Genomic DNA, 26,044 nt, shown 5'->3' on the forward strand with positions numbered 1-26,044 from the left:
TAGACCTTCCTGGACATACTAGACTGAACATCTCACTGAATTTGGTCTGTAATGAAGCACTTGTTTACAATAAGTAATTTCTACACATAAGTGAAATAATGTTAAAAGGCAAATGAAAGAAAATGCAGTCATATAATTCAGGCTTACCTTGACTTCTTGACAATCATTTAAATAAAGGGAGTCCTGAGCACACAGACTGTGGCTTTCTGCTGGGGTCTCTAAAGGACTTTCTGCAGTACCCTGCTGGGCACTGCCAAGTTCACCTGAGTGTCCCTTCAGAACCAAGTCCTGCCCTTCTGCATTTTTACTGTAAGATCTAGCAGGGAAATAAAGGAAGGCAGGCATCACCAGGTCAGTACTGTGTTTTCTTCAACATTTTTACCCAGGTCATCTGATCATCTTCCCAGTGGTGTCTTTAGGAAAGGTTTTACTCAAGGTTTAAACAGTGCTTCATTGTCACTGAGCACTCTATCACATTTGTTATTTCATTTTTAAAAGACAGAAAGGGCCATGCACTTGATTGACCTTTACAGTCCTGAATTCTCAGTTATTCTGTAATTATTTTTATATCAGACATGGAATCCTTGAGTCACATTGTCCTCTGTATTTCTGGAAAGTTGTGCTTCTAGGATGTGTAAGAGAACAGCAATTCTAGAGTCTCATTTATATTAGGAGAACTCTTTCAGCAAACATTTACAGTACATCTGAGCATCTAAGCAGAGAAAGGACTTTAATGTTATTTAGCTAATTGAAAATGTCTTATAAGTTAAGGGGCTTATACATTTCACACGAACTTGTTTTCTTTAGTTGTGGATATATTAAAAATATATAGCATATCTTTTAAATATGTATGTATTTTAATACTTTAAAAATAATGAAATGTAGCTGCAAAAACACTAGAGGTATTCTCAAATAGGTAATTACTGTCATATTCTTCCCCAAAAGTCTACCTATGGACTTGTTTCTGGTTTATTTATTTATTTATTTACTTACTTATTTTAAGACAGAATTTGGCTCTACAGCAAATGCTTTAACTCATTATCCTTCTGCCTCAGACTCCTGAGTGTGGAACTCTGGGCATGCACCTATATCCAATATTTTTTTTATTTGCCTTTTATACTAAAATAAAATTTCTCGAACACTTTGCATAGTATTATTTTTGAGACGTTTTGAATCACGTAAATGAATTACGTAAGCTCCCACCCTACTGCTGTTCACTGTCTAGAGGACATGGAGAGAACTGGCTTTGAGGCTTTGGAGAAGTCCTCACTGCAGTCTATACTGGCTACACCATCATTCCTGTGTAAAATGACATACTTATTTAGAGAACATTCCTGTACTTGCTAGGTAAGTAATATAAACAATGATACTGTGGCTGGCAGCATGAAACTCACCTTATATATAATTTCCCAGATACTTTTTGAGTGTATGTTTGCATATACTACTTTATACAATAGCTGATACTGTGTCCTCTGTTTTCCTTCTCAGTGGTCTTTCTCAAGCTTTATGAGTAGCTTCTGTTCATTCCTCACTCATATAGTATGGCTTTGACGCTTTAAACTTAAAGTACTTGCCTGTTATTTCTTCTGTGCCATTTGCTTTGCTCCCAGAGTGACCACCTAGCTTGCTCTCTCTCTTCGTATTTTCTGTGTCTTAGGGAGAAGACTTCATCAGACAGATCTTCTATCTGGTAAGATTTGGAAACAGAACAGGTTCAGATAGTCTCTGTAAGCATGAAGCTGTTTGAGCAGCCTGTTCTTGGCCTGTGCTGTATATGTATCTAGATTATAGATAGCTTCACAGTGCGCTCCATTTGCCATAGCTTATGGGATTGTTTTGTTTTGTTTGGGCTTTTCTTGTTTGGGGATAGGATCTTGCTGTGTAGCTCGAGCTAGCTTTGAATATGCACTCCTCTTAACCTCTGCAGTGCAGAGACTGCAGGTATGCGCTGTCTTGCCCAATCTATAAAAAAGTAGTGTTGCACTTTATTTCATTGAGTAATTATGGATTATCTTTTATGAAGTACATAGCGTTCTGAGAACATGTCACTGTAAAAAAAGTAAAAGTGATTGAGATAAATCAGTATTGAGTTCCTGACTTATCTGGGCTTTAACTGGATAACTGGGGAATTCTTTTCCTGGCAGTGATCATTTTGACTTAGCAAGAGTGCAAGGAAAAGCAAAGTACACTAACAGTGAGGTACTATAGCTGAGAAACCAGACCACGTGGCATAGAAGCACTGTTAACTGATAGAAGCTATATGTGCATTCTGTATAGTTCTAATTTTCATCTAAAGATAGAATCGGCTGTTAGACAAAATTTCCCTTTTAACTGCTCTTTTTTCATTAGTTCTTTGTAAGTTTCATACGTGTGTTTTGATTCCTGCCATTGGTCTTAGTGTAATCTATCCAGGTTCAGAATTCTTTACCGATAATTTCAGTATCCAAGAATCTGGAAAAGCAGCTTTTCACATTGATCTGAATGCTGTGACAATATTTATTCTTAGTGCTTTGTCTCATTCGCTATATATGTATTTTACTACAGAAGCACTAATAGTTATTGCTAGGACTGTCTTTGACTTTGGCATTAGCACTGTATTTGTGCCACACTGCCCTTTTGTTTGGGTTGGTTTGGGAGATACACTAAGCTATACATTACTTTTGTAGTTAAATTTACAAAGAAACTGTTTCTTAAAAAAATTACTATCCTTTTTGAAAAAAATTTCTTCTCAAATAAAAAAATCATGTTTCATATTTTTTAGATATTTAAATATTAAATGATTAAAACTTTATAATACAGAAGGTGCAATTATTCTGTTAAACATAAGGCAGCTTACCTCTTCTTTTTTAAAATTATGTTCATCAAGGGGCTGAAGAACAACCATCCTCCAGCTGTTGAAAATACAAAAGAATTTCAACCAGCTTTCATCCAAATATAACAATTTTCTATACACAGCTAAATACATTAGGATTTTATTTCCTTGAGACTTCCATAATTCAAATGGGTACATTTTAATAGTTTGTCATTTTAAAGAGAAAAACAGTACTTTTATAAAAAGAAAATAGAAGAACAATCTTTATACCTCACAGTGAACAGTCTCTTCTTTATAGTTGCATTTTCTAATGATTCTTTGAATTAACTTGGCAGTAATCTAATAAGCTGGCTTGAGCAAAAATGAGGAGAAACCTAACCTGATTCATAGTATTTTCCAGTTTCCTTTGGTAAGGAAACGTGTGTCATGTCCCCTTTGGAATTCGTTACTAGCTACTTCACAACTGGCTCACAGAATTTCCCAGTGTAAGTTGGAAATGTTGCTATGGAACACTATAACTACAGCACTACTCCTTAATGTAGAAAGTGCCAGCTCTGTGCACGTGTAACTACAGCACCTGGTAGGGCACCAGGCTTACTCCTCAGGTGAACCGAAATAGCAAATGAACTTATGGCAATAGAGTGGAGATAGACGGCAATGAATAGAGCTGGTTCCTGGCTCTGTGTTCATCTCTAACATTCTATTTCCTAGTGCCATATTTCTATCTGTAAGAGACTGCTTTTATTGTTGCTATAAAATATGGCTGCCTTCATTACAAATGAAATGAAGGTCTGTGCAAGGATTCAGGAGGCGCTGTAATGTGGTTCTTCTCTAGCTCAGCTTTCTTGTATAAACTCTCCCAAACTTCCATGTCTGGCTAGTTCTTCCATACTTGTGTCTGTGTAACCATTTTTACCTTCATGGATTATTTTCCTAGACATTCCCTTTCATTTTTCTATTTGATTTGTTTTGTTGCTGAATTATAAACAAGTTAGAAACTTATTTTTGTTCACAACAATTACTGTGAATACACATGCAAATATAGTTTTTTTTTTAATTCTGTGCAGTCAAGTATATGTTTATCATAAAAGGTAAGGACTGTTTGTGGTAGTTTTTACACTGTGAAAGTACCATGCTAGTAAATATATACAATAGATGAAATCTATTTTATCTATACACCACAGACAAAATCTATTTTGAATGCTAATGTCAATTTGTTAATGTAAAGCCTCCTTTTACCATTGTCCTTTTGTGCAAATAGGGAAGGGTGATCATTCTGCCCTTAGTTATAATTTGCTTCTGAATTTAAGTTTACTAAAGAAAGAAGAAAGGAAACGTAAGTATACGTACCGTGGAGTAAGTATTTCTTTATACTGGAGCTTCTCTAATTTGGCTGGTGCTACTAATGACATGGGAATCACAATGTTATCTATATCGTAAGAGCTCTCACTTCTTAACCTCCGTCGTGCTGTGTTCTGCAACACAGAATTATTGTACTAATTTATAGTAATGCTTTAGCTATTTGTGGTAATATTCCTTCATTAGTTATATAAAAATAGTATGTAGTATACCTGTGACATAATTGTTGTAAATTCATTTTTATGAAATCTAATTATAAAATGCTAAGAAAACCAATTAAGAGTGATTATCTTTTGTAAACAAAGACATCTTTTTAAAAACATATGTAATGTTTATTTTGTGTAAAAACACAGAATCATTTGGAAGGCCATGAAATTTGGGGAGCTCCTGAGTGAAGTTGGCTGCTAGCGACCATGTTTGTGTTTCTGCTCAGATTACATTTCATATCTGTGATCTTTCTACTGTCCAGTCAAAACATAAAAACACAACTGTTTAAGAACAACACAAAACCATATGCTTATTAGCAAAATTGTTCTTCGCTTTGGATGTTAGACATGGTCATAAGTTTTTAACAGATACAGAATCTATAAACAAAGATTAATACATCGCTAGCTTCCAAGTAAAAATGTTTTATTTAACCACTACTATTTCCTAACAAGACGGTTCTAAAATGTACTAGTAAATAAGTCTGCCATGGATTAGCAAAATAATCAGAAAGGTTTTTTTACCAGCTTGTTTTCTTTAAAATTCTATAGAACTGTTTTAGAATTTACTGTACAAATTTAAAAACAACCTACTTGTGAGGATGAATTCTGGGTTCTTGATGTAACATTGGCATTAGCGACAGCTGTAAAATTGCAATGAGATCCTGGTTCTGAACGTTGGAAAGCAAATTCTTCAAATCTAGTTCTTTCTCCTGTGGAAAGAACCCTTCAGATTGTCATATGTTAAAGATAACCACATGTATTAGAATTATTTTCCCAAATAAGTGAGAGGTGATTGAGTCTTATTTGATTTTGTTTGCTTGTTTTTAAAGACATAGTCAGAAAAGAAAATTATAAAACAAGCATCTCAGCTATATTGTTCTACCAAATATTCTGTTTTCTGGGGCCTCAGTGTTTCTGCCTAGTATGTTTTGGACTGTGTTCCTTGAGCAGTCTTTTCTGCTGTCTTCGCCCTCTTGTTTAGGGCCCTATCGAGGCTATGGCATCAAGACTGACCTGAAGTTTCTTGTTGTCTTCAGCCTATCCTACTTTGTGTGAGAGTTGCTCAAGTTCAGTATCTGAGTTATTTTTATTGAATTTTATTGAATTATAGTAATTTCAAAGGGTTCTGAGATTATAGTTTTATTTGATATAGCATCTAATAACTTTCATTAATGAAGTTCATTTTTTCACAATAGTCATTTGGTACCTGCTCTTATTTGTCTGTTTCTGTCATGCTGTGCTCTTATTTCTTCTTGTCAGTGTGGTGTGTCTGTTCAGTGTGGTGTCAGTTCAGTATGGTGTCAGTTCAGTGTGGTGTGTCTGTTCAGTGTTGTGTCAGTTCAGTGTGGTGTGTCTGCTGAGTGTGGTGTGTCTGTTCAGTGTGGTGTGTCAGTTCAGTGTGGTGTGTCTGCTCAGTGTGGTGTGTCTGTTCAGTGTGGTGTCAATTCAGTGTGGTGTCAGTTCAGTGTGGTGTGTCTGCTCAGTGTGGTGTGTCTGTTCAGTGTGGTGTCAATTCAGTGTGGTGTGTCTGTTCAGTGTGGTGTGTCTGTTCAGTGTTGTGTCAGTTCAGTGTGGTGTCAGTTCAGTGTGGTATCTGTTCAGTGTGGTATCAGTTCAGTGTGGTGTGTCTGTTCAGTGTTGTGTCAGTTCAGTGTGGTGTGTCAGTTCAGTGTGGTGTGTATGTTCAGTGTGGTGTGTCTGTTCAGTGTGGTGTCTGTTCAGTGTGGTGTCAGTTCAGTGTGGTGTGTCTGTTCAGTGTGGTGTGTCTGTTCAGTGTGGTGTGTCTGCTCAGTGTGGTGTCAGTTCAGTGTGGTGTGTCTGTTCAGTGTGGTGTGTCTGTTCAGTGTGGTGTGTCTGTTCAGTGTGGTGTCAGTTCAGTGTGGTGTGTATGTTCAGTGTGGTGTGTATGTTCAGTGTGGTGTGTCTGTTCAGTGTGGTGTCAGTTCAGTGTGGTGTGTCTGTTCAGTGTGGTGTGTCAGTTCAGTGTGGTGTGTCAGTTCAGTGTGGTGTGTCTGTTCAGTGTGGTGTGTCTGCTCAGTGTGGTGTGTCAGTTCAGTGTGGTGTGTCTGTTCAGTGTGGTGTGTCAGTTCAGTGTGGTGTGTCTGTTCAGTGTGGTGTGTCTGTTCAGGGTGGTGTCAGTTCAGTGTTGTGTGTCAGTTCCTCAAATTGTTGAAAAGTATTTTCTTCAGAATGTAAAATGTAATAGGACCACCTCCATGTTTATATTCCCTCAGTTGTAAAAGAATATTCTTTATGCTATTTTCTTCAAATCAAAATCTACATATAGTAATTAGTAATTGCCTTACAGTTTTCTTTTATCCTAGAAGAATTCATTTATCAGGGCAATGTCGTGGTAGGGGGGTGCCTACTCTACTTATTTTATTGATTTTTTTAAAAATTGATCCCCCTATATCTATTAAATTTGAATATATAATACATTTTATCTAGCTAATCAATATTTCAGTTTCTTGTTAGGAGATTATCATTTTCTCCATGTTATCCTTGCTTGTCTGCTCTTAAGTGACAAACTCTCTAGATGCATTTGAGAGCTTGTTCCTTTTCTGCCACGGTGTGTTTGATCCAACTGTACTGACGATACGTCTATTTCAAAAGAATCTAGATATTCTAGGATACTAGAGAGAATGTAGATTAATTGTATAAAATTATAAATTGGTACATTTTGAATGTAATTATTTTCTAATTTATTAAGTTTGTCCATGTTACTGAAATATTACACCTGGGAAAGATTTGACTAATGAGTATGATATTAATGAACAGGAACCAAATGTATACAGATTACTTTCTCATCAAAATATTATTTTACCATTTTTAATAACTATAATAACTGTCATCTCTAAAATCCCTACAGCAAATCAATTTGATATTATTAGAACAGCTCTTATTTTCAAGTGTTAGATTTTTTTCATCTTATAAATGTAATTGGAGAGGCTCCTAAGGGAATTGAAAAGGGTCATTGAAGTTCGTAGGTCATTGAAGTTCGTTGGTTGAATGCTGACTACTTTCTCAAAATCTAAGACAGTTCATTAATTCCTATCAGAGAACCTTATACTGTCCTAGTCTGAATCTATGACAGCTCACAGAAGGCAAGTAATCAGAAAACAGGAAAGAGATAATTAACTGCCAGAAAGTGGACAGATACCAGCTGACAAACTCCAAATTAAGCACATGGGGACGCAGGTGTTTTAGGTAGGTAGTGACTAGTCTAGATTATAAATTCATCAAGACAAGGGTTCTTTTAAGAATATTTTTTCTTTATTTTCAATATTTAAACTAATGGTCACACCTTCATTTTAACCTACCTAATGCTGTTTCACTTAAATGTCTTTTTTTTCTTCCCTGTAATAGTTGTGCAGATGATTGTGACCTTATTTGAGGCTTACATATAGGTGAATATCCATTTCTCCACTGATTCAGAGAAGAACCTTGTACTAAAAACAAATGGGGGGAAAAAAGACGCTGTGTGAAGTTTTTGTCCTTTGACAGAGAACAGTGAACATGCTAATGTTTCTATTTAAAATGTTGAAATTCTTAATTTATTGGTTCAGAATTACATGGAGTGAAATAAAAACTCAATTACCAAAAGAGGGATGGTTCTTCAGGTAAAAATAAATGAAATGGTAACATTCCCCAAAAATATTCTCATGAAATGTTCAATTTCCATTTTTATATTTACTTATTTGTAAGTGGATAAAAAGAAGGTTCTATGTTTTCAATGTTTTCAAGATCAGTGAGCATTGGTTCAGCTCTGTGAGTGTTGGCTGAATGCCAGTTTAAATACTGAAGCTGTTCTCCTTAGATCTCTGAACACTTTAGCACCCAGTGAGCTTAAACATGGTCATAAGACATGGACTCCGAAAGCAAGAACCTTATTTCATCCAGCTGTGATAATGAGTACCACTGTTATTTTAAGTCAATATCTCTTGCCTCAGGTTCTTCAATATATTTATTATAGCAGCTTTCTTGAGAATATGAAGATTCAATAAATTACTAAAATAGGTGTTTCTCATGGAAAATGTGCCATAAATGTTAGCTTTATTGTTCTGAGTGCTGTGCATCTGAAGCTCTTAGCTCAAGTATTGGTCTAGTGAGTATATTGGCTCCTTTGGGAAATGTGAAGGAATAGAAAAGTATGAAGACTCAAATGTCAGTGTACAATAAGGGCAAAAGAGAAGTCACAGGCCAACAATTGTCAGGAACCCAATCACAAGATGGTAGCTCACCCTGCAAGTAACAGTTCAGATTCTTTATACATAAGCCTATGTGTAGGTGCACACATTTGTCAGCAAAAGCAGAATATGAATCAGAATTCACAAAGAATCTCTGCCAAAGCCACAAAAAATGTGACCTAATATGTGTTTCTTTAGATCTACAAGGAAATACAAATGACGTGGACCAACTAGTACACTGAAAGCCAGGACAGATCTCACTCAGCAAGGCTACTTTCAAAGATTCTCTATCACTCAAATAGCAAGATCTAGCTTTGCACAGAGAAATGAATAGTTAAGGTAAGGTCCCCATCTTATGGCCCACTTAAAATATTCTGTGTTTTCCCAACTACAAACTGAAAATAGCATTGAGTTCAAATCTCTGTTTTTCTCAGTAACTGTAAATAGTAGAACAGTCCTGGCCATGAATACCAGCTTCAAATGTGAGTATTCAAACTCCTTAAATCTTTAGTACTGACACCTCAAATTACAATCTAGGAGTGAACGCAGCACCTTAAGAACAGTTTCAGGAGCATTCCCTAGCTATAGATCAATAGATCTCTAAGATGAGAGACAGATGCACGACATGGAAGCCTCTCCAGAGAAATCTCAGAAATGTAAAATATAATTGTTCAGATTTTAGCTGAATTGAGCCATGTAACGAAATAACCGCAACTAGAAAATAAAAATTTGGGCTGGAAAAGCTTGTCCAGTTGAAAGAATAGAATGAAGAAAAGAAAAAATGAAAGATGAGAGAACAGAGTAAACGAAGAGCATTTGAAGAAACAACCCCAAATTTTTCCTGAATTGCTTACATTAATTCTTCAGATTTCAGAGAATTCACTTGAATGCCAAACAACAGATCTTTTTTAAATATGTTGTAAGTCATGGTAGTACAGACAGATAAATATACCTTAAATATTACAAGAAAGAAATTTAAAAGATTATTGTAAAGGAATAAGGTTTAGTAAAACTGGATATAAAAAAATAATGACCAGGAAAAAATAGCAAAATTCTAAAGACATTAAAATTTCCTTCAATCCAACAAAAGGAAGCACGTCAAACAGAAGGACTGACAAGATAATCCTCACATACCTCACAGCATAGCCACTGTCAGGAAGTTTATATCAGCAAACTTTAATGGTAAGAGTATTTTAAGTGAGTCCCATCTAATTCACGCTTTAATTATCTTCATTGCCTTTAGGTCATAGTAGGGGGAAGAGGACAGAATGGCCTGTATAAAGGCTGGGAACAGCTTGATGAAAAACAGCAGGATCCAGTCTTTCTTGTTAGAGCCTAAGGGTGCCCCATTACTTCCCTAAAGTGCCTTAAAAGTATACAGGTAACAACTTGTAATCTAAATATCATTGGGTATAATGACTGAAGGAAAATACAAACTAGCTTTCAGTATAAATAAGTTATTCTGTTGTACTTAGTGTGGACATAGAAAGATTTCAAAACAAGCTGAATAAAGAAGCCTGAGCCCTGTGGTTTTGGATTGCTCAAGGTTATGCTTCTCTTAACCCTTGCAGCTATTCACTCTAAAAACAAAGCTAGACAACTCTGATGTACTCTAACTCACAAGAATCCCAAAACAATACAAAGATTTTCCATATGCCCTTTACTCATGTACTTAGCCTCTTCTGCATGACTAAGGTCTTTATACACTCATTTGTCAAGATTCAAGAAATATCAATCCACAAATGGATTAACCAGTTATCCACATTATTTTATGGGCTTTAATCACATGACATTCCTGAGGTCTTCTCCCTTCCTCATACCCTGTTACACTTGGATAAAAACAGGCTTTTCTATTGGCTATGCTGCCATTTCCTCCTGATTAGACTAATCATGTATTTACTCAACTTTGACTTTGCCTACTTCCTCTTCTGTAGTCAACATGACCTTGTTAGTGTTAAAAGGATTATAGGGCAGGGTAAAGTGCTTCAGTAAGCCAAAGACCTGTCTGCTTATCTCACACATTTACTCTGAGGAATACTGTGCTATTTTGTAGAGACTTGGAAGCACCACATTGTCACCACAGTATGCGTTTATTTCAATTACTTAAATTCTTAGGTAGTATATGTCAACATGTATGTAACAGCTTAATAGATGATTGTGCCATTATCTGAGTCATCTGAGATATGGTTGAAATAGAGTCTTGGGTCCCATACCAAACTTCTTGAATCAGAATCTCCATTCTAACAATATCCCTCAAGTAATATATTTGCATGTTGAGTTTTAAGAAAACTGCTCTGAAACCTTCATCTTTGTGTAAATTCCAAAATGGCACTCGATATCTTTATCTTTCTGGAATTCTTCTCTATTTCTCATCCCCCTTAACCTCTTTGCCTGAGAGTTATTATAGAATGTTATCATGTGTGTTCACATCTTACCCTGTGTTACTGTCTTTTCTGTGTGTGTGTGTCATTTATCTATGATTTTTCAGCATTTAATAGTATCTTAGCACAAAGATCTTCGCAGTGTGGAACTCTACTTTTATTTCAGGCATAGGAAGAATCCTAATGGTTATTTGAGTTGAGAATGGTAGGGAATAAGAACAGGGGAAAGAGACTGATGAAACATAAAAGAATATTGCATTGGCTTGCCTGGTAGCACAGCAGCATGAAACTCAGGTATATTCTAACTCATGTTTAAATTTTTCCATTACATATGGCATGACATCACTACATTATTGCTAGGTTCAATATCAATTATTGCCTAACATTTACACTAAATCACCACCTTGAGAAGAAACAAAATTGCCTTCTCTAATGTATTTGTTCATTTATGCATATTCCCTTTCACTCAAAAATATGTACATTTTATAATGTACACATGTCCAACATGAAATCATAATTTAAATTAGAACATGTGTAAGTACTGTTCTCCCATACCTTACTCCTCATTACTGTTCAGTTGTTGTGTAATACTTCTCTGACCATTTAGGTATTCTGGAGCTGCTAGACATCAGCTGTTACTACTATCACAAGCAACTGTTACAGTCTTCAGAATACCATATTTCTGGATTTTTAAAAGGAAATTTATTCTCAGAATTAATCTCAATAAGTAGAAGTTTGTCATATAGAAGTGCCTGAATATAATCTAAATTTTATAATACTGATTCTGTCAACTAGACAGTAGATAGTTGCTCCTTTCTCTAGGCATTTGTTTCTTTTTTATTATGAAACACTTCAAAACACAGAAAGAAACTCTTTATAATGATCTCCCATGAATTTTGCACCTCTCTTTAGCATAGTTAACTTAAAATCAGTCTTATCATTTCTTCTGCCAACCTTTATGTTGTAACTTTTTAAAATAAGTCAAGACTTTTTATTTGTGTTGTATGTCAGCATGAATCTTTAAAAGTAACTGATAAAGTATAGGTATAGTTAAGTGACCACAATGTATTGTTAAAAATGACAAAATACTAAATATACAACAAAAAACCCATGTTTATATTTGGATTCTCTACAAAGTGTCCTTATTAATTTTTTTAAGTTTGTGTATGAATACATATATATATATATATATATATATATACACATACATATATGTCTACATATATATCATCAGAATTCCAACAGATTCTTTATAATGAATATGATCAATATAATAACATTTTTACATGGCTATACTTGTAAAAAATAAAGATTTATAAAATTTTATCCCATTCCATTGTAGTATTTTTTGTTTCCATCCTTAGATGCACCTTTAAGATATTTCCTAAAATTCCATATTCTAATATATACTTAAACAACATAGTTCTGTCATATTTAAGTTGTTACTGATTTTACATGAACATAAAATGCAGAGACATTTCTGAATAAAGACTTATAAGTTTAGACTAGATTTTTTAAAAAACATAGTTGAATCATAATTCAAAGTTTGCAATTCAGTAAATATTTTCTGTATGTCCAGAAGTAGTGACTTTAGTATGTGAATTTTAGTGACTTCTAAATGGCCTGCACCAATCTTTGGTGCTATATTAAATGTTCGAGAGTATTGTCTTTACTGTAGCAATAAAAATTATTTAAAATATTTCAACTTATTGATATTTTTGACAGTCATAAACTATCTAACAAAAGTCCTTTGTAATGCTATATTTTCATTTTCTTTATAATTATCATCAAGCATGTCTAGTTTTTCTGATTCTATATAAGGAGTCATCTCAAATTTGTTTTAATGTGCTATATGAGAACAGATTTAGTTAGTACTGAATTCTACTGAGTACCAATAAAAGGCTGTTACTCAGTGTGCAGCCTTTGGCCCACTCTGCTCTCTAGCTGTACTTTGCTGTGATTTGTATTCAAAAAAAAACCTGCCTTTTGTTTAAAGTACCTAATATAGTTTAAAGTGCCTTTAGATAGTGTTGGGATATAAGACCACATCAAGTATTTGTTGTTCTTGTCATTGGTTTTAAGATTTATATGTAAGATTGTTTTGACTGCATGTGTGTGAGTTATCTGCATGCCTGGTACATATGGAGGTCAGAGAGGGTATAAGGTTCCTCTGGAATTCGGGTTACAAATGGTTGTAAGTTGCCATGTGGCTGTAAGGAACTGAACTCGGGTCCTCTTCAAGACAGGTGCTCTTAACTGCTAAGCTGTCTCCAGCCCCTTGTCATTTATATTAACTAGGCTTCCTTTCTACACTTTAGAGATACACAGTAAGTCTTTTTGTCTGTGTCTGGGCCCGGAGCCTTTTGTGTATGTGAATTGAGTTCCTTTCATTCAGTACACCATACTTTTATGATTATAATTATAAGGCACTTTGATACATGACACCTCCTTTTGATCTTTTAAAAATTATAGTTGCTATCTTTCAACATTTTCTCTGAGATAAACTTCAGAATAATTTTGTTTGAAGAGAATATTTCAGCCAGGCCTGGTGGCATACACCAAGAACCCCAGGATTTTAAGAGGCAGACACAAGAGGTGAGGACAGTCCCACTGTGGACTGGAATAATTATTGTAGTCCAGGTTTTCCTAATTCTGGTAATCCTTCTGTCAGCCTCCTGAGTGCTGGGATTGTAGAAAAAAAATCTTAATAAACGTAACTTTAAAGATACTTTCTTGCCAAGTGTAGTGGTATAGGCCTTTGTCTCAGTACTGGGAAGGCAGAGGAAGGCAGATCTCGTGAGTTTGTTCCAGGACAGCCAGTGCAAACAGAAAAACCCAGTCCCAAAAATCAAAAGAAAAAACAACAAAACCCTTTTGTGATTCTAATTAAAATTCTATGTATACACAGGAGGCAGACATTTAAATTTAGGTTAGGAAGTGTCTTCAAACCAGAACAGTTTATTCCCTCCAGATAGGAACATGTTGTTTCTGCAAAACTGCAAATCATTTAAAGTTTCCTTAATGTAAACCCTTGTTTATTCTAGAGACATTGCCAATGAATGAAGTCTTTATTCCTTCACATATTCTGTGTAATTACTACTGCAGTTTATAAAAGCTGTGAGGATTTTTTTGTTGTTGGTTTTCTCCCTTTGCCTTGCAGTGGTCTAAACTGAATTCAGGGCCTTTGAAGACTGTGCAACCCAGTCTCCATCCGCAGCTGTGAAACGGCTTGATTTTATAATAAAGCCCATTAATACCTATTTATTTTCCTCTGGAGTTTTGCAGGTAAATATGTTTTACCTGGAAATAATATGTTTGCTTTCTTTTAAATATACAGCTTTGAAGATGCTCAGAATATGCTAATAATATCATTTCACTTCTAAGCATATGGAATGTCTTCATTCCTTTTCAGAGCACTCATAAACAGTTTAATAGAACTTTCTTGAGATTTTTATTATATAAATTTTACTTATGTTATAAAATAAGTGTCTAAAATATTTTACTCAGAAAAACTAACAGTACCATATATTAGAGTGGTTCTCAGATTTCTTGATCATTTCATGATTATACTCTTCCTAATATAAGGAAGATAAAATCTCTGCTATTATTGTGTGGTTTTTGACATGTCTCTGTGGTTCAATTATGTTTGTTTTCCCCTCTTCAATGCTCTTGATGAGCTATTCAATAAATTAAGATCATCAAGTCTACTATATAGTTCTAACTTACATTGCATTAAATATCTCAACTAATAAAAAACATTAGAATCCTTAATTTTACCATATAAGACTGTTTTTTAGGTATCAGTTCTTTATAACTTGTATTTATTCATCCTTTATTCATCTCCCTCCGCCCACTCTTTCTCAAATTCCACCTTCTCCCTCCCTGCTTCATGTTCTGGAACCAGGGGCCTCAAACAGTAAGCAATCAAACATGCTTCTTCGTGTATATATATATATGTGACTTATGGAAAGGTGTTAAAAATTAAGGATTTGCATTTATTCTTTTGTTAAATTTTATTTACTTGGAATGCAAAAAAAATGAATGTAGACAATGTAAAAATATATACAAATCCACACAGTTTGTGAATGGGACATACCAGGTGGTGGTGATATGATACAGTCACCTACAAATTTATTTTCAGCAAGCTCTCCTTTTATGTCAGTCTTCTTGAATAAGGTCTCAAAATGAAGGTGAAGGGGAATTTCTGAAAAAAACAAAGTAAAAAAAAATTGGTAAACACCACTTTCCATAGCCTAACACTAATTTTTTTTCTTTTAATAAATATCACATAGGTTTAGGGGGGGGAAAGTTTACACAATAAGGACTTGAGAAGTAGAAATATCACAGTACTTTTCCAAGAAGGTTACTAACCATGTTTAGAATGTTACTAATTAGGTATAGTTAATAAACAAAAACCTAGCATATGAACAATTCTAAGATCTTCCTTTAGTGTGTAAGAAGAGTAATCAGTGTAAATGTAAGAAGAGTAGTAATCAGTGTAAATGTAAATGTTCTTCTCAGAAGAACGGACACAACTGCAACACAGGATTTTTACAAAAATATTTAAAATAATGAAAATAAGTTTTATGTGGTGATAGTTACTACACAGGAAATAATGCATCCATAAAGTTTCACATTCTTTTACTTATGAGTGTAACTAAAGTTACTTGTATAAAGCTTAACACCCAGCAAGAAGTTTACATCCTTCAAAGACTTAGGGAAACTGAGTTGGAAGCGTTGGTGTGTTTTATACTCAAAGAGAAGTATAGATGAAGTGTGCTTCACATCTAATTACATTATCTGTTGTGTGTGAGAGGGGTGGCTTTGTACAAGTGCCACAACATGGGCATGTGGAAATGAGAGGACACCTTGTAGAAGTTGATTTTTCTTTCTGCCACGTGGGTCCCAGGATTGAACTAGAGTTGTCAGGCTGTGGTAAGTGCTTTTACCGGTTCACATCAAACTTTTTATGAATCGAGAGTTTTTTTTAATAAATGTAAAACCTGGGCCGATGAGATAGCTTAAAAGATAAAGACACTCCCATCAAGCATGACAACATGGTAGACAAAGAGATCTGACTCCGGAGAATTGATCTCTGACTTGTGTATGCATCAAAGCATGTGTACACCTTGTAACATACAAACACAAAAAAGAATGAATAAAAATTTTTATCGAATATGAAAATAAAATCAGTTTTAAAGCATGAATAATAACAGACACATATACTTTACCCTGAGGTACATTTTTTAGGGAGCTCTTTTTTTTTATAACCTATTGAATGTTTTGCCAGCAGTATGCAAAATTAGTTATAAACACTTACATCAGGAGAGAATAAAGATGTGTTTGGATTTTATGCAATGAGATGAACTGCTTTTTCAACAGTGGTGCTTTATTTACTTGCTTAGTATTAGTTTTAGAGACAGTATCTCACTATGTAACCTTGGCTGGCCTAGAGCTCGCTATTTGGGTCAGGTTAGCTTCAAATTCACAGAAATTTGCCTACAGCTGTGTCCCAGTTCTGAGATTAAAGTGGTATATCACCTTGCCTGGCTCAGGACTTTAATGAGAAGTCCATATATATATATACAAAAAAATACAATCAAAATGTGTAAGTATCATGAATCTGATGCAAAAATAAAAAAATTAAATGAGAATAGAAATTAAATACTATGTTTAAAACACTATTTAAGCTTTTGTCTTCCAGTTGCCTCAGCATAACCTTGTTTCTCTAAAGGTTATACTAACAAAAATACCATCTGTTCTACTGTGTTGGAAACAACATAACTAGAGAAGGCCCATGCCATTCTTTGTACCTTCCTAAAGTACCTTTTATATTTATATATGGTATTAATGCTAGAATCTAGTTACCATGTGGGATTCCTTTATACTTCTAGTGCCTATTTAGTATCAAATATAGAGTAGGTATTAAGATTTTTGTCAAATGCAAGAAGCTTTAACTTGTAGACATAAAGGAGCTAAGCTTACTAGACTAGGATGCCTTAGATCTGAAGTATAAATATATATTGATATCATTTAAGAGTTAAAATTTAGAATGAGGCTATATTCTAAGTTAAATCTAAGAGAAAAGCAAATTACTTAATCAACATAAAGGGTAATAGGTGTGTCAGTCTGGTGATCAGTTACCTCAGCTTTTGGCTCCAGTGTTAAATAGCTGAGTTATCTTGGATGGAAAAACCTCTCCAAGCTCAAATGTACTCATGTGTAAGATGAAAAGGACAACATAATGTGCTCTCATGGGGTTATGAGAACTAAACAAAATACCCAGTGTCTTTAATATACATAAATTACTCTACATAGTGAGGCGCCCATCTCAACAATCTCCCCCTCTGCAAAAATAAACCAAAAACATCTTTCAGAGATTGCCTGTCCTCATAAGATTGTGTTTCATTATAGAAAATACTCATGTTTTTATGAGGGGGCTTACCTGATGGCAATGACAAAACAGGATGGAAAGAGGAATCTACTTTTGAAACATGTTCTCTTAACAGGTGAGACTTGGAACTCTGTTCCCAGTTGTCCCAACTTATAGGTGATCCCATATAAGGCATCCGTGTGGTATTTAAAAATGCTTCTTTTGAAGGTAAACTCTGCAAGAAAAAAAAAGTAAGACTTTCATGTAAGACGTAAAAAGGACAGTTGAAATTATAATACAGTTTATATGAGAACAACAGCCTGGCTTAGTAAGTCACCTTGATATAGAACAAGATGTATTGGCTGCACATCTGTAGTGGTGTGGCTAGAAAAGCCTAGGTCTTTCAAACTAAAGAGTAATATTCATGAAAATAAATCTTCACATCATTACAGTGAAACACAGTAAGGAGAGTCCATATTCAGTCCCTTCTATAAAAGCTTTACACATCTGGGGCTAGAGAGGTGGCTCAGCAGTTAAGAGCATTTTCTACTTTTCCTGAGGATCCAGGTTAAGTTCCCAGCATCCACATCAAGCAGATCAAGTTCCAAAGGGCCCAACACCCATTTTAGCCTCCTTGAACACTTGCACACACATTGCACACACACATAAATTTTAAAGGCTTCACACGTTTTTGTCAGAAGTTTTCAGTTAACGGTTTTATTGTTTCCATTATAAAAGATTTAATCTGTTTTTTTTCTATTTTATTTTATATTTTTATTGCGTATGAGTGTTTTGCTTCAATGTGACTGTATGGTGCCTAGGAAGCCCAGAAGAGGGTGATGGATATTCAGAACTGGTTATGTAGGACCGTGAGGTGCCATGTCTGTGCTGGGAACTGAACTCGGGTCCCCTGCAAGAACAAGCTCTCTTAACTGCTAAGTAATATCTCTATCCCTGGTGAAGGTATTTAAAAATGAAATTAACTGATATATATTCAGCATATCTATATATGTATATTTATATCTATATATAGAATGATTCATATATATACTGTATAGTAACTATGCCCGACTTTCTTATTCCACCAGTGTCTTCATAGTTTCCTTTGGTCTTCTGTAGGAGATGCAAATCCAAGTGTATTGTACGTATGTAATTCTAGTTTGGATGTTTCAGTTAATTCTAAACTTTATCACTTGGAAATGTTAGCCATGCTAAGTGTGCTCAGTTTCATTTATAAATAGCTAACTGACCAGAGGAGACATTCTTGTTTTGCAACTGGTTGTAACAGGAGTGACATTAATTTATAACATTTTCAAATGATGTACATGGGGCTGGACAGAGTTCAGTAGCTAAAGAAAATCTTTACCAAGCAAGGGTAAGAGTCTGATTATACCCAGTACGCATGTAAACCTCCAGGTGTGGCAGCATGTGTCAGCAATCTCAGTGCTGAAAGTGGAGGCAGAAAGATTCTGGAGACTCAATGGCCAATATACCGATTGATAAAACTCTTGTTTCAGTAAGAGACCCTTATCCAAAAGATAAAGTAGGGCTCCTTACTGTGGTCCAAAAGCTTATAGTCTGCTTCCAGTCCTGTCTTACAACACTTTTTGAGTGAGGCCACCTCTCCTAGGTAAGTGTTGCTAACACCCTTTGTCAAAACAAGCTCTCTTAACAACAAATGGAGGCCATCAGAGAGAAACACAACTGTAACCAATGTAAAGATCAATTCATCATAGGAATCTGCAGAGTAATCAGCCTTGAAACCTCATGCACACAACAAAAATGAGCTCAGCAGCAGGCCATATATCTCCATCCATCCCTCCATCCATCCATCTATCCATCCACCCACCCACCCACCTACCTACCTACCCATCTACCTACCTATCTATGTGTATATGAGGTTCTCGGGAAGGTAGTTGGGAAGGGCTGAAGTAAAGGGAGGAGAGAAGTTAATATAAAAATATTTGAATTAAAAAATAAGACAGGAAGGAAGACATTGAACATCAACCTCTTTTCCACCTGTATATGTATAAACCTTCACATATAACAAATAAAACTTAAAAAAAATCTAGTTGTAGGAGGTTTTTGGTTGTTTACCAGGATATATTCCCAGTTTGCCAAAATGTCTTTTAATTGCATATTTTTTTCTGAGTCTAATGAAATCACTACATTTTCTCATGTAAATTGCATTTATCTATTTATAAAGGTGAGGTCTATCTTGGATTATTTTGAAGAATTTTAGTAGGGGTTTGGAAAATTTACTTTTTAAAGACTCCGCAATTGTTTTTTTTTTTTTTTTTTTTTTTTTTTTTTATGTTTGTTTTTCTATTTCACTGATCCTTGCCTTTAGGATTAATTAAGTACCTCTGTTAACTTATGATTTTACATTCTTTCTGTTATTTGTGTGTAGTATACAAGGATGTGCATGTTCATGTCTTTGTGCATTTGTGAATGTAGGTGCACTCACCATGTATACATGGGAAGAGACCGGAGGTTGATGTCAAGTTGTCTTCCCCCATTGCTCTCTACTTGTTTATTTTGAAACAGTGTTATTCAACCTGATGCTGACCAGCAAGACTGAAGCTACGCTTTTCTCCCAGCATAAGCCGCCACACTTGGCTTGTTATGTGGTTGCAGGATTTCATAATGTGTGGTCTTAGTCTCCTTGAGACACTATAAGTAATGTAAGCTAGATGGCTTGGAAATAATAGAAAATTCCAGAGGCAGGAAAGTCTTAAATGACATTGTTGGCAGAGTCTATGTCTGCTGATGGCCCACTTTCTTCTTCATAGATGTGTTTTACCTGGAACATCACATAGCGACGTGGGGTGACAGCTCTATGGAATTGAGTCAGGTCACTAGTGGCCCTAATTCTAAATATCACATGGAGGGTAAAATTTATACATGCAATTCCACAGTGGTTCTCAAGGAAGTTATGTCTTGATCAGTTACAAAATACATTAATTCTCTCTCCAAAAATTTTAACTCACTCCATGTATCAACTCAAAAATCCAGCATTTCATGTAAATATATACATCAAGTACAAGTAAGAGTTGAGGTTCAATTCAGTTGAATTACCCTTTGGTAAATCCCTGTCCAGCTGTGAATACTTTGTATCACACATTGTATACTTCAAAAATAAAAAGAGGAACAGGACAGATATCCACCCAAAAAAAGAAAATACTTGTGCAGAAACAGTCAGCTTCAAAATATAAGAAACAACATCAAAACTCCCTGAAAGAATTAAAAAGAAAAAGACAATATACATATTTGTACTTATTGTTGGGAGATCTGAAAAGTAAAACGCGTAAGGATATAAATGCCTTAGTGCTCTTAACTAAGTGAAGCTAATTAGAGCACCTACTTAAAAGTTCATCCAAACTTTCCAGTGTACATTGAATACTCACACGTACAGTACGTTTACACTGACCCACCAAACAAATCTCAGTTACAGTACGTTTACACTGACCCACCAAACAAATCTCAGTAAATGTAAAGGCCCGGCTGTAGTGCTGGAGAGATGGCTGTGAGGAAAAGAGCACTTAATTGCTCTTGCAGAGAAGCTACTCTGGTTTATGTATTAGCACTGACTTGATGGTTCATGAGCATACATGACTTCAGTTTCAGGGATCAGATGCCCTCTTCTGACCTCTTCAGGCACAGGCACTGAATGCACATGGTACACACACACGCAGACAAAACACCCAGACACTTAAAGAAAAAAATAAATCTAATAGACCTAACTAGAACCATACAGAACGATTTTTAATCACAAGACAAGTTAGAGATAACAATACTGCCAAATTAATTATAAATCTAGGAGCAAAGAAAAATCGTAAGAAGTCAGAAAATACAAAGAAGCTAGAAAAAGAAAAGGAATTAAGCCTCAAGTTGGCAATATGAGCCATGCCAATCTGACTCTCCCTATAGAGTGGCTAAAATTAAAAGCACTAATTGTCTTTGTGTTATCGCATATATGACTTAACTCAGGTACTTAAAATATTTCTGATGGCAATAAAATATGATGACACAAAAAGATGTACAATTTGCAGCTTCTATGAATATAGTGCCAACTCAGCAGGAACCCAAATGACTAACAGCAGATAAATTATAATAGTTACACATGTAAAGCCATTGCTTTATGATCTTTGTCCTCTGTAGTCTTCTCCTGTTTCCTCTCATGCCCCTTGAAATCATTTCATTCATTTTATCTCGATTGCTCTATTTTTATTCTCTTTAACATACCTTCCACACTGTAAGATTAAAATATTCAAATCTCTATATGGAATTGTTCTATTCTCCTTCTAGTACTATTTGTCTATACTGGAGCCATTGCTGAGGACATATGAAATGGGTCACAGCATTCATTCACCCCTTCCCTTTTAAATGTACACCAAGCTATTCATCAATTTTTGTTATCATACATAGGAATAAGTTACTGGGTTTCCAAAATATCTTGGTAAGTTTTGCTGAGATTACCTTCAATTTAAGTAAGATGTCTGCTGTTTAGGAAGGTATTATATTACAAAAAAACTGCAGATTCCATGCAGGAAGAGCTGTGGTGTTGGGCAAGTGAGCTCCTTGACAGTCCATAGTCTTGCTCTGCGGCAATGGGTGCACTCTGGCCAAGACCCAGAGACCTTGCTCCTGGCTGATGTGCTTTCTCATGGTTGTCATTGCCACACTCATTTCTTTGGTTTGGTATGAGTGGACACCAGGAGACCCTCAGTGCCTGTAGCCTAGTGTGATTACTTCCTAGGTGACAGCCTATCCAATGGGCAAATTTCCTCCAGATCAATATGAAGATGAATGAACTTTCATGAATTAATACTGTTAAGATACATTAATAACTTTATAGAATTCATGATTTAATTCAAATAATTTTTAGGAAGAAAGTATTAGAATCAAGAGTAGAATGAGTGTACCCCCTCAGAATAAAGGCTGTATAATAAGGAATCCAATGAGCTTTCTTAAATTGTACTAAGAAGAGAAATAGGCTTGAGACAGATTTGTGTTCATGGAAGAACATTCATTCTAGGTCAGGTCCAAGGATGTAGACACAGGTGTGCACTATGATAAAGCAAAGCCATATGAAACTGTTGCTTTGAACTTATGAGCTAAAAAGTGTGGCTGTTGGTGCTCTGCGCCATCCAGCCAATGTATATATATATATCTATCTGTATGTGTACATACATACATATGTAGGCATATGTGTATGTATATAAATATGCATGTGCTCATGTGAAATTGATGAAACAGATGGTCAGGCCTGGCATGTGCGTGTGAGACCTCTTTTTCTTGCCAGCCACCTTAAGAGTTAAAAGAGTTCAGAGTTTCTCACTTGCCACTCCTGCCAGCCCCAGATAATTAGGTTTTGTTCTGTAAATAGTGATGACCCAGTAAATTGCCTGCCACTGTCAGCATGTGGGGGTGAGGGGGAGCAGAGGAGGTATCCTCTGCTCTTAGCACCAGCTCTAATCACCAACATCACACTTCCCTGCCTGCCTTAGTTTACCTTGTGGTGTCAAAGCTGGTCTTTGGCATAAAAATTTCATGTTTCCATGGAGTTATGTGACTTTAGAAAATTTACAATCTCCTTTTTGGATATAACCTTGCTTTTTAAAATATATATTTAAATGGTGACTATATGGTAAATGTGTTTAGTCTTAATAATGTGTTGATGTAATTATACTTCCTATAGAATTCACATCATAATCATCATAACTTAGTTTCACTCCTAAATTCAGGGTAATTGTTCCCTCAGAACTTCTACTGTCTGTTAGCACCTAAAGTACTCAGTGTTGGTGGCAGCACCGTTCATATTCATTGTGGGCCATATGTTTTGATAACTTTGTGTTCTCTTTAGATGCCTTAAGATCTTATTTTTTTTCATAAATTTCATGAGAATCTGTATAGGTACGGGTTATTTACATATTTTAGTTTAATAATATTAAATAGTTAATGGACTCTTTCAAAATATCTTTTTCTCAGGTGTCAGAAATATATGTGTTTTATGTTCTAGGAAATTCCCTTGGCCATATTTCTTAGCCTTATAAAGACAGATTAATCCCAACAATTTTATTTTTAATTTCTAAAGATTTTATTTTGTTTTCGTTGTTTATTACAACAATCTGTTCTGGAAATTAATCTTTTCCCATCAAGGTCAGCTTTTAGGTCTTTTTCTTTCTTTGCTCCAGAAGCCTCTATCTACTCATTTTTCTAAAAAACAATATCCATTAACATTTACATTTTGTCTTTCCCAACTGTGTGTTAGCTCCATGAAGGTGGAACCCTTACATCTTCTTCACTATAGTATCTTTACTGTCTAAGCACCGCGTGGCACAAGGTAGGTAATGTTGCTTACTAGAATAGAGGAGAAGGAAAGGGAAGGAGGACATATCAAGTACACTATTGTAAAAATCTAAATACTGTACTGAAATACATGAAAGCCTGTTTCCCTAATGTCAGGCTTTCCTGAAAGACATCAATTTATAGACATGTGTGGAACTTGCTATCAACCAGATTTAATGAACTGGAAGGTTCTACTTTGTAAGGTGTATTCATATTAATCAGAGCTGTGCTGTTCTGTTAGGAAAGGGAGAATGGAGACATGTTTGTTCTGCAAATTTCTTCAAAACAAATCTCGGGAAAAACAGTAAAAATAAACCAACAAAGAAATAAGAAAAGAAAATGTAACATTATACTGGGCAAACATAACAGAATACCATTCGTTATACACAGCACAGGGAATAATTCCAAGGTAAACACAAGACTAAAGCCAACACTAGGGTAAAAGTATGATACAGAATTTGTGTTCTGAAGAAGATAGAAATTTTTCTATTCACAGCACAGCAGAGTGTATACAACTGTAAAAAGCATGCATGTAGTAGAGAATCAGATTTTGTTTTATGTTCTACCATACTAATTCTTGATTTTAATATGCTATTATTATCAGCATTTGTATGAGACATTCTATGAAAGGAATTCAGCGGTACCATAATTGGAAGTACTTTTTCTATTTCTTCTCTTTCAAAACTTTTCCTTTATCATACCAAATCAGTTAAGACAAATCATTCAATCTACAAAATGTTTTTGTTTCAAGTCTTTTTCTTTGTGCTCCAAGTCTCCATTACATCGAGTTTATTGGTACTTCCTTGTTTTCCTAGTCTTTCCCTATTGCAAACTGACCCTTTCAAAGGTTTCATAGTAATCATTCAAAAATAGAACTCATATTTCACTTCCCCACAGCAAAGATCATCACTGATTCCCCAACATGACTCTAATTCATTGAATCTTTATCATCCTCATTCAAACTTGATGAATACTTATGTGGCAGATATTGGGTTGCATACTATTTTAATGTCATTTAGTTTCAACAAGACTCTTTATGGTAGCCATACAGTTTCTCCTCTTTGATTTCTTAAATGAGGTCACCTATGCTTTCCAAAGCAGATCTCATTTGGAAGGTTGCTTAGTGGGAATAGTCACAAATTCCTGCCATTCCTAAAAATATAACCTCTTATGAAAAGATTTCTATTTCAACAAGGCTAGAGATGTGGCTGCAGTTAAGACTACTTTCAACTCTTTCAGAGGATCAGACTATAAGGTTATATGTACATATATCTGTAACTTCAGGTCTTGTGTATTTGACCCCACTGGCTTCTACAGACACCTGCATTCATGTGCCTATGTGCACACCTACACCTCATTAAATTTAAAAGTCTAAAAAATCTTTAAAAGATGTTTCTCTATCCTTTTGACTCTGGGGTGGACAAGTGATTTACTCTGTCCTTCAGAATGCAGTGGAAATGATATTTGTGGTTTGTATCTTCATGTTGTCTTGGGGGCATTGCTCTTAGGTGATATGAAAGGAAGCCATTTTACTTTTGGAATATGAGAAGTCAGAAGGTGAACGGAACTGAAGCAGACAACTTTTTAGTATTATCTGCCAGAAGAATGACTGAGGATCGCTTCTTACAGCATGGCACAACAGTGCCCTGGAAAGAAGTACAACAGGCTGAAGATACAACTCAGTGGCAGAGTCTTCGTTTAGCATGAGCCAAACCTAGGCTTCAATTCCCAATGCTGCCACAAAACAAAAAACCACTGGGATTTCAGTCCACTGTGTTTTACAGATATGTGAAGTGATCAAAATGTGCTACTGACTCTAGGAAATCACTTTAATTCTTGGTAAAATTTGGTGCCATCCAGATTGAACTGTATTTCCATAAAGCATATTTTCTCACAGAAGTAATCATATGCATTTACTAAACAATTTTTTCAACTCATGAATTCTTTTACCACAATTACTTATTATCTAAAGAAGATCCTCTTGATGGGATAAAGTAGACATGACACCCTGGTGAGGAAAAGCTCTGCTATTACTTGGATAGTTGTCACCTCATTTTCTTTATTTAATCAGACACCTCAGACACTCAAATTCACCTGTTTTATATCATATAATTCATTATTTGTTTCCTACAGGTTATTTTTTCCTCAAGCTACAGGAGATTATCCGAGACACTGGGTTGAATTTGTAATTTGTCTGTGTGCCGTATTTCTCCAACATAAATTTAAATTTATATAAAATAGTATTGCTTTGAACATTTTCTGCTTTTAAGCAAAAGATGAACATACCTGTATTTATTTTAGATGTTATCGAAAAATATTTTTACTTATTTTCATTAAAATATGATGTTCTCTTTATATAAGCAGTTTATAAACCT

General features: G+C 35.1%; 1 protein-coding gene across 1 annotated transcript in view; it reads right to left on the reverse strand.

The window, feature by feature from the left end:
- KANSL1L (KAT8 regulatory NSL complex subunit 1 like) overlaps window positions 1-26,044 on the reverse strand; it is a gene marked incomplete at its 5' end in the record, with an annotated part of 82,623 nt that overhangs the window by 923 nt on the left and 55,656 nt on the right. The window contains 7 exons of the mRNA XM_080933201.1: window positions 148-316; window positions 1,575-1,687; window positions 2,837-2,891; window positions 4,163-4,287; window positions 4,969-5,087; window positions 15,042-15,149; window positions 17,391-17,553. Of these exons, the coding sequence (XP_080789327.1) occupies window positions 148-316; window positions 1,575-1,687; window positions 2,837-2,891; window positions 4,163-4,287; window positions 4,969-5,087; window positions 15,042-15,149; window positions 17,391-17,553 (852 nt within the window). The remainder of the gene's footprint in view (window positions 1-147; window positions 317-1,574; window positions 1,688-2,836; window positions 2,892-4,162; window positions 4,288-4,968; window positions 5,088-15,041; window positions 15,150-17,390; window positions 17,554-26,044) is intronic.

The sequence above is a fragment of the Micromys minutus genome (genome assembly GCF_963924665.1).
Source record: "Micromys minutus genome assembly, chromosome: 19".
Taxonomy (NCBI): Eukaryota; Metazoa; Chordata; class Mammalia; order Rodentia; family Muridae; genus Micromys; species Micromys minutus.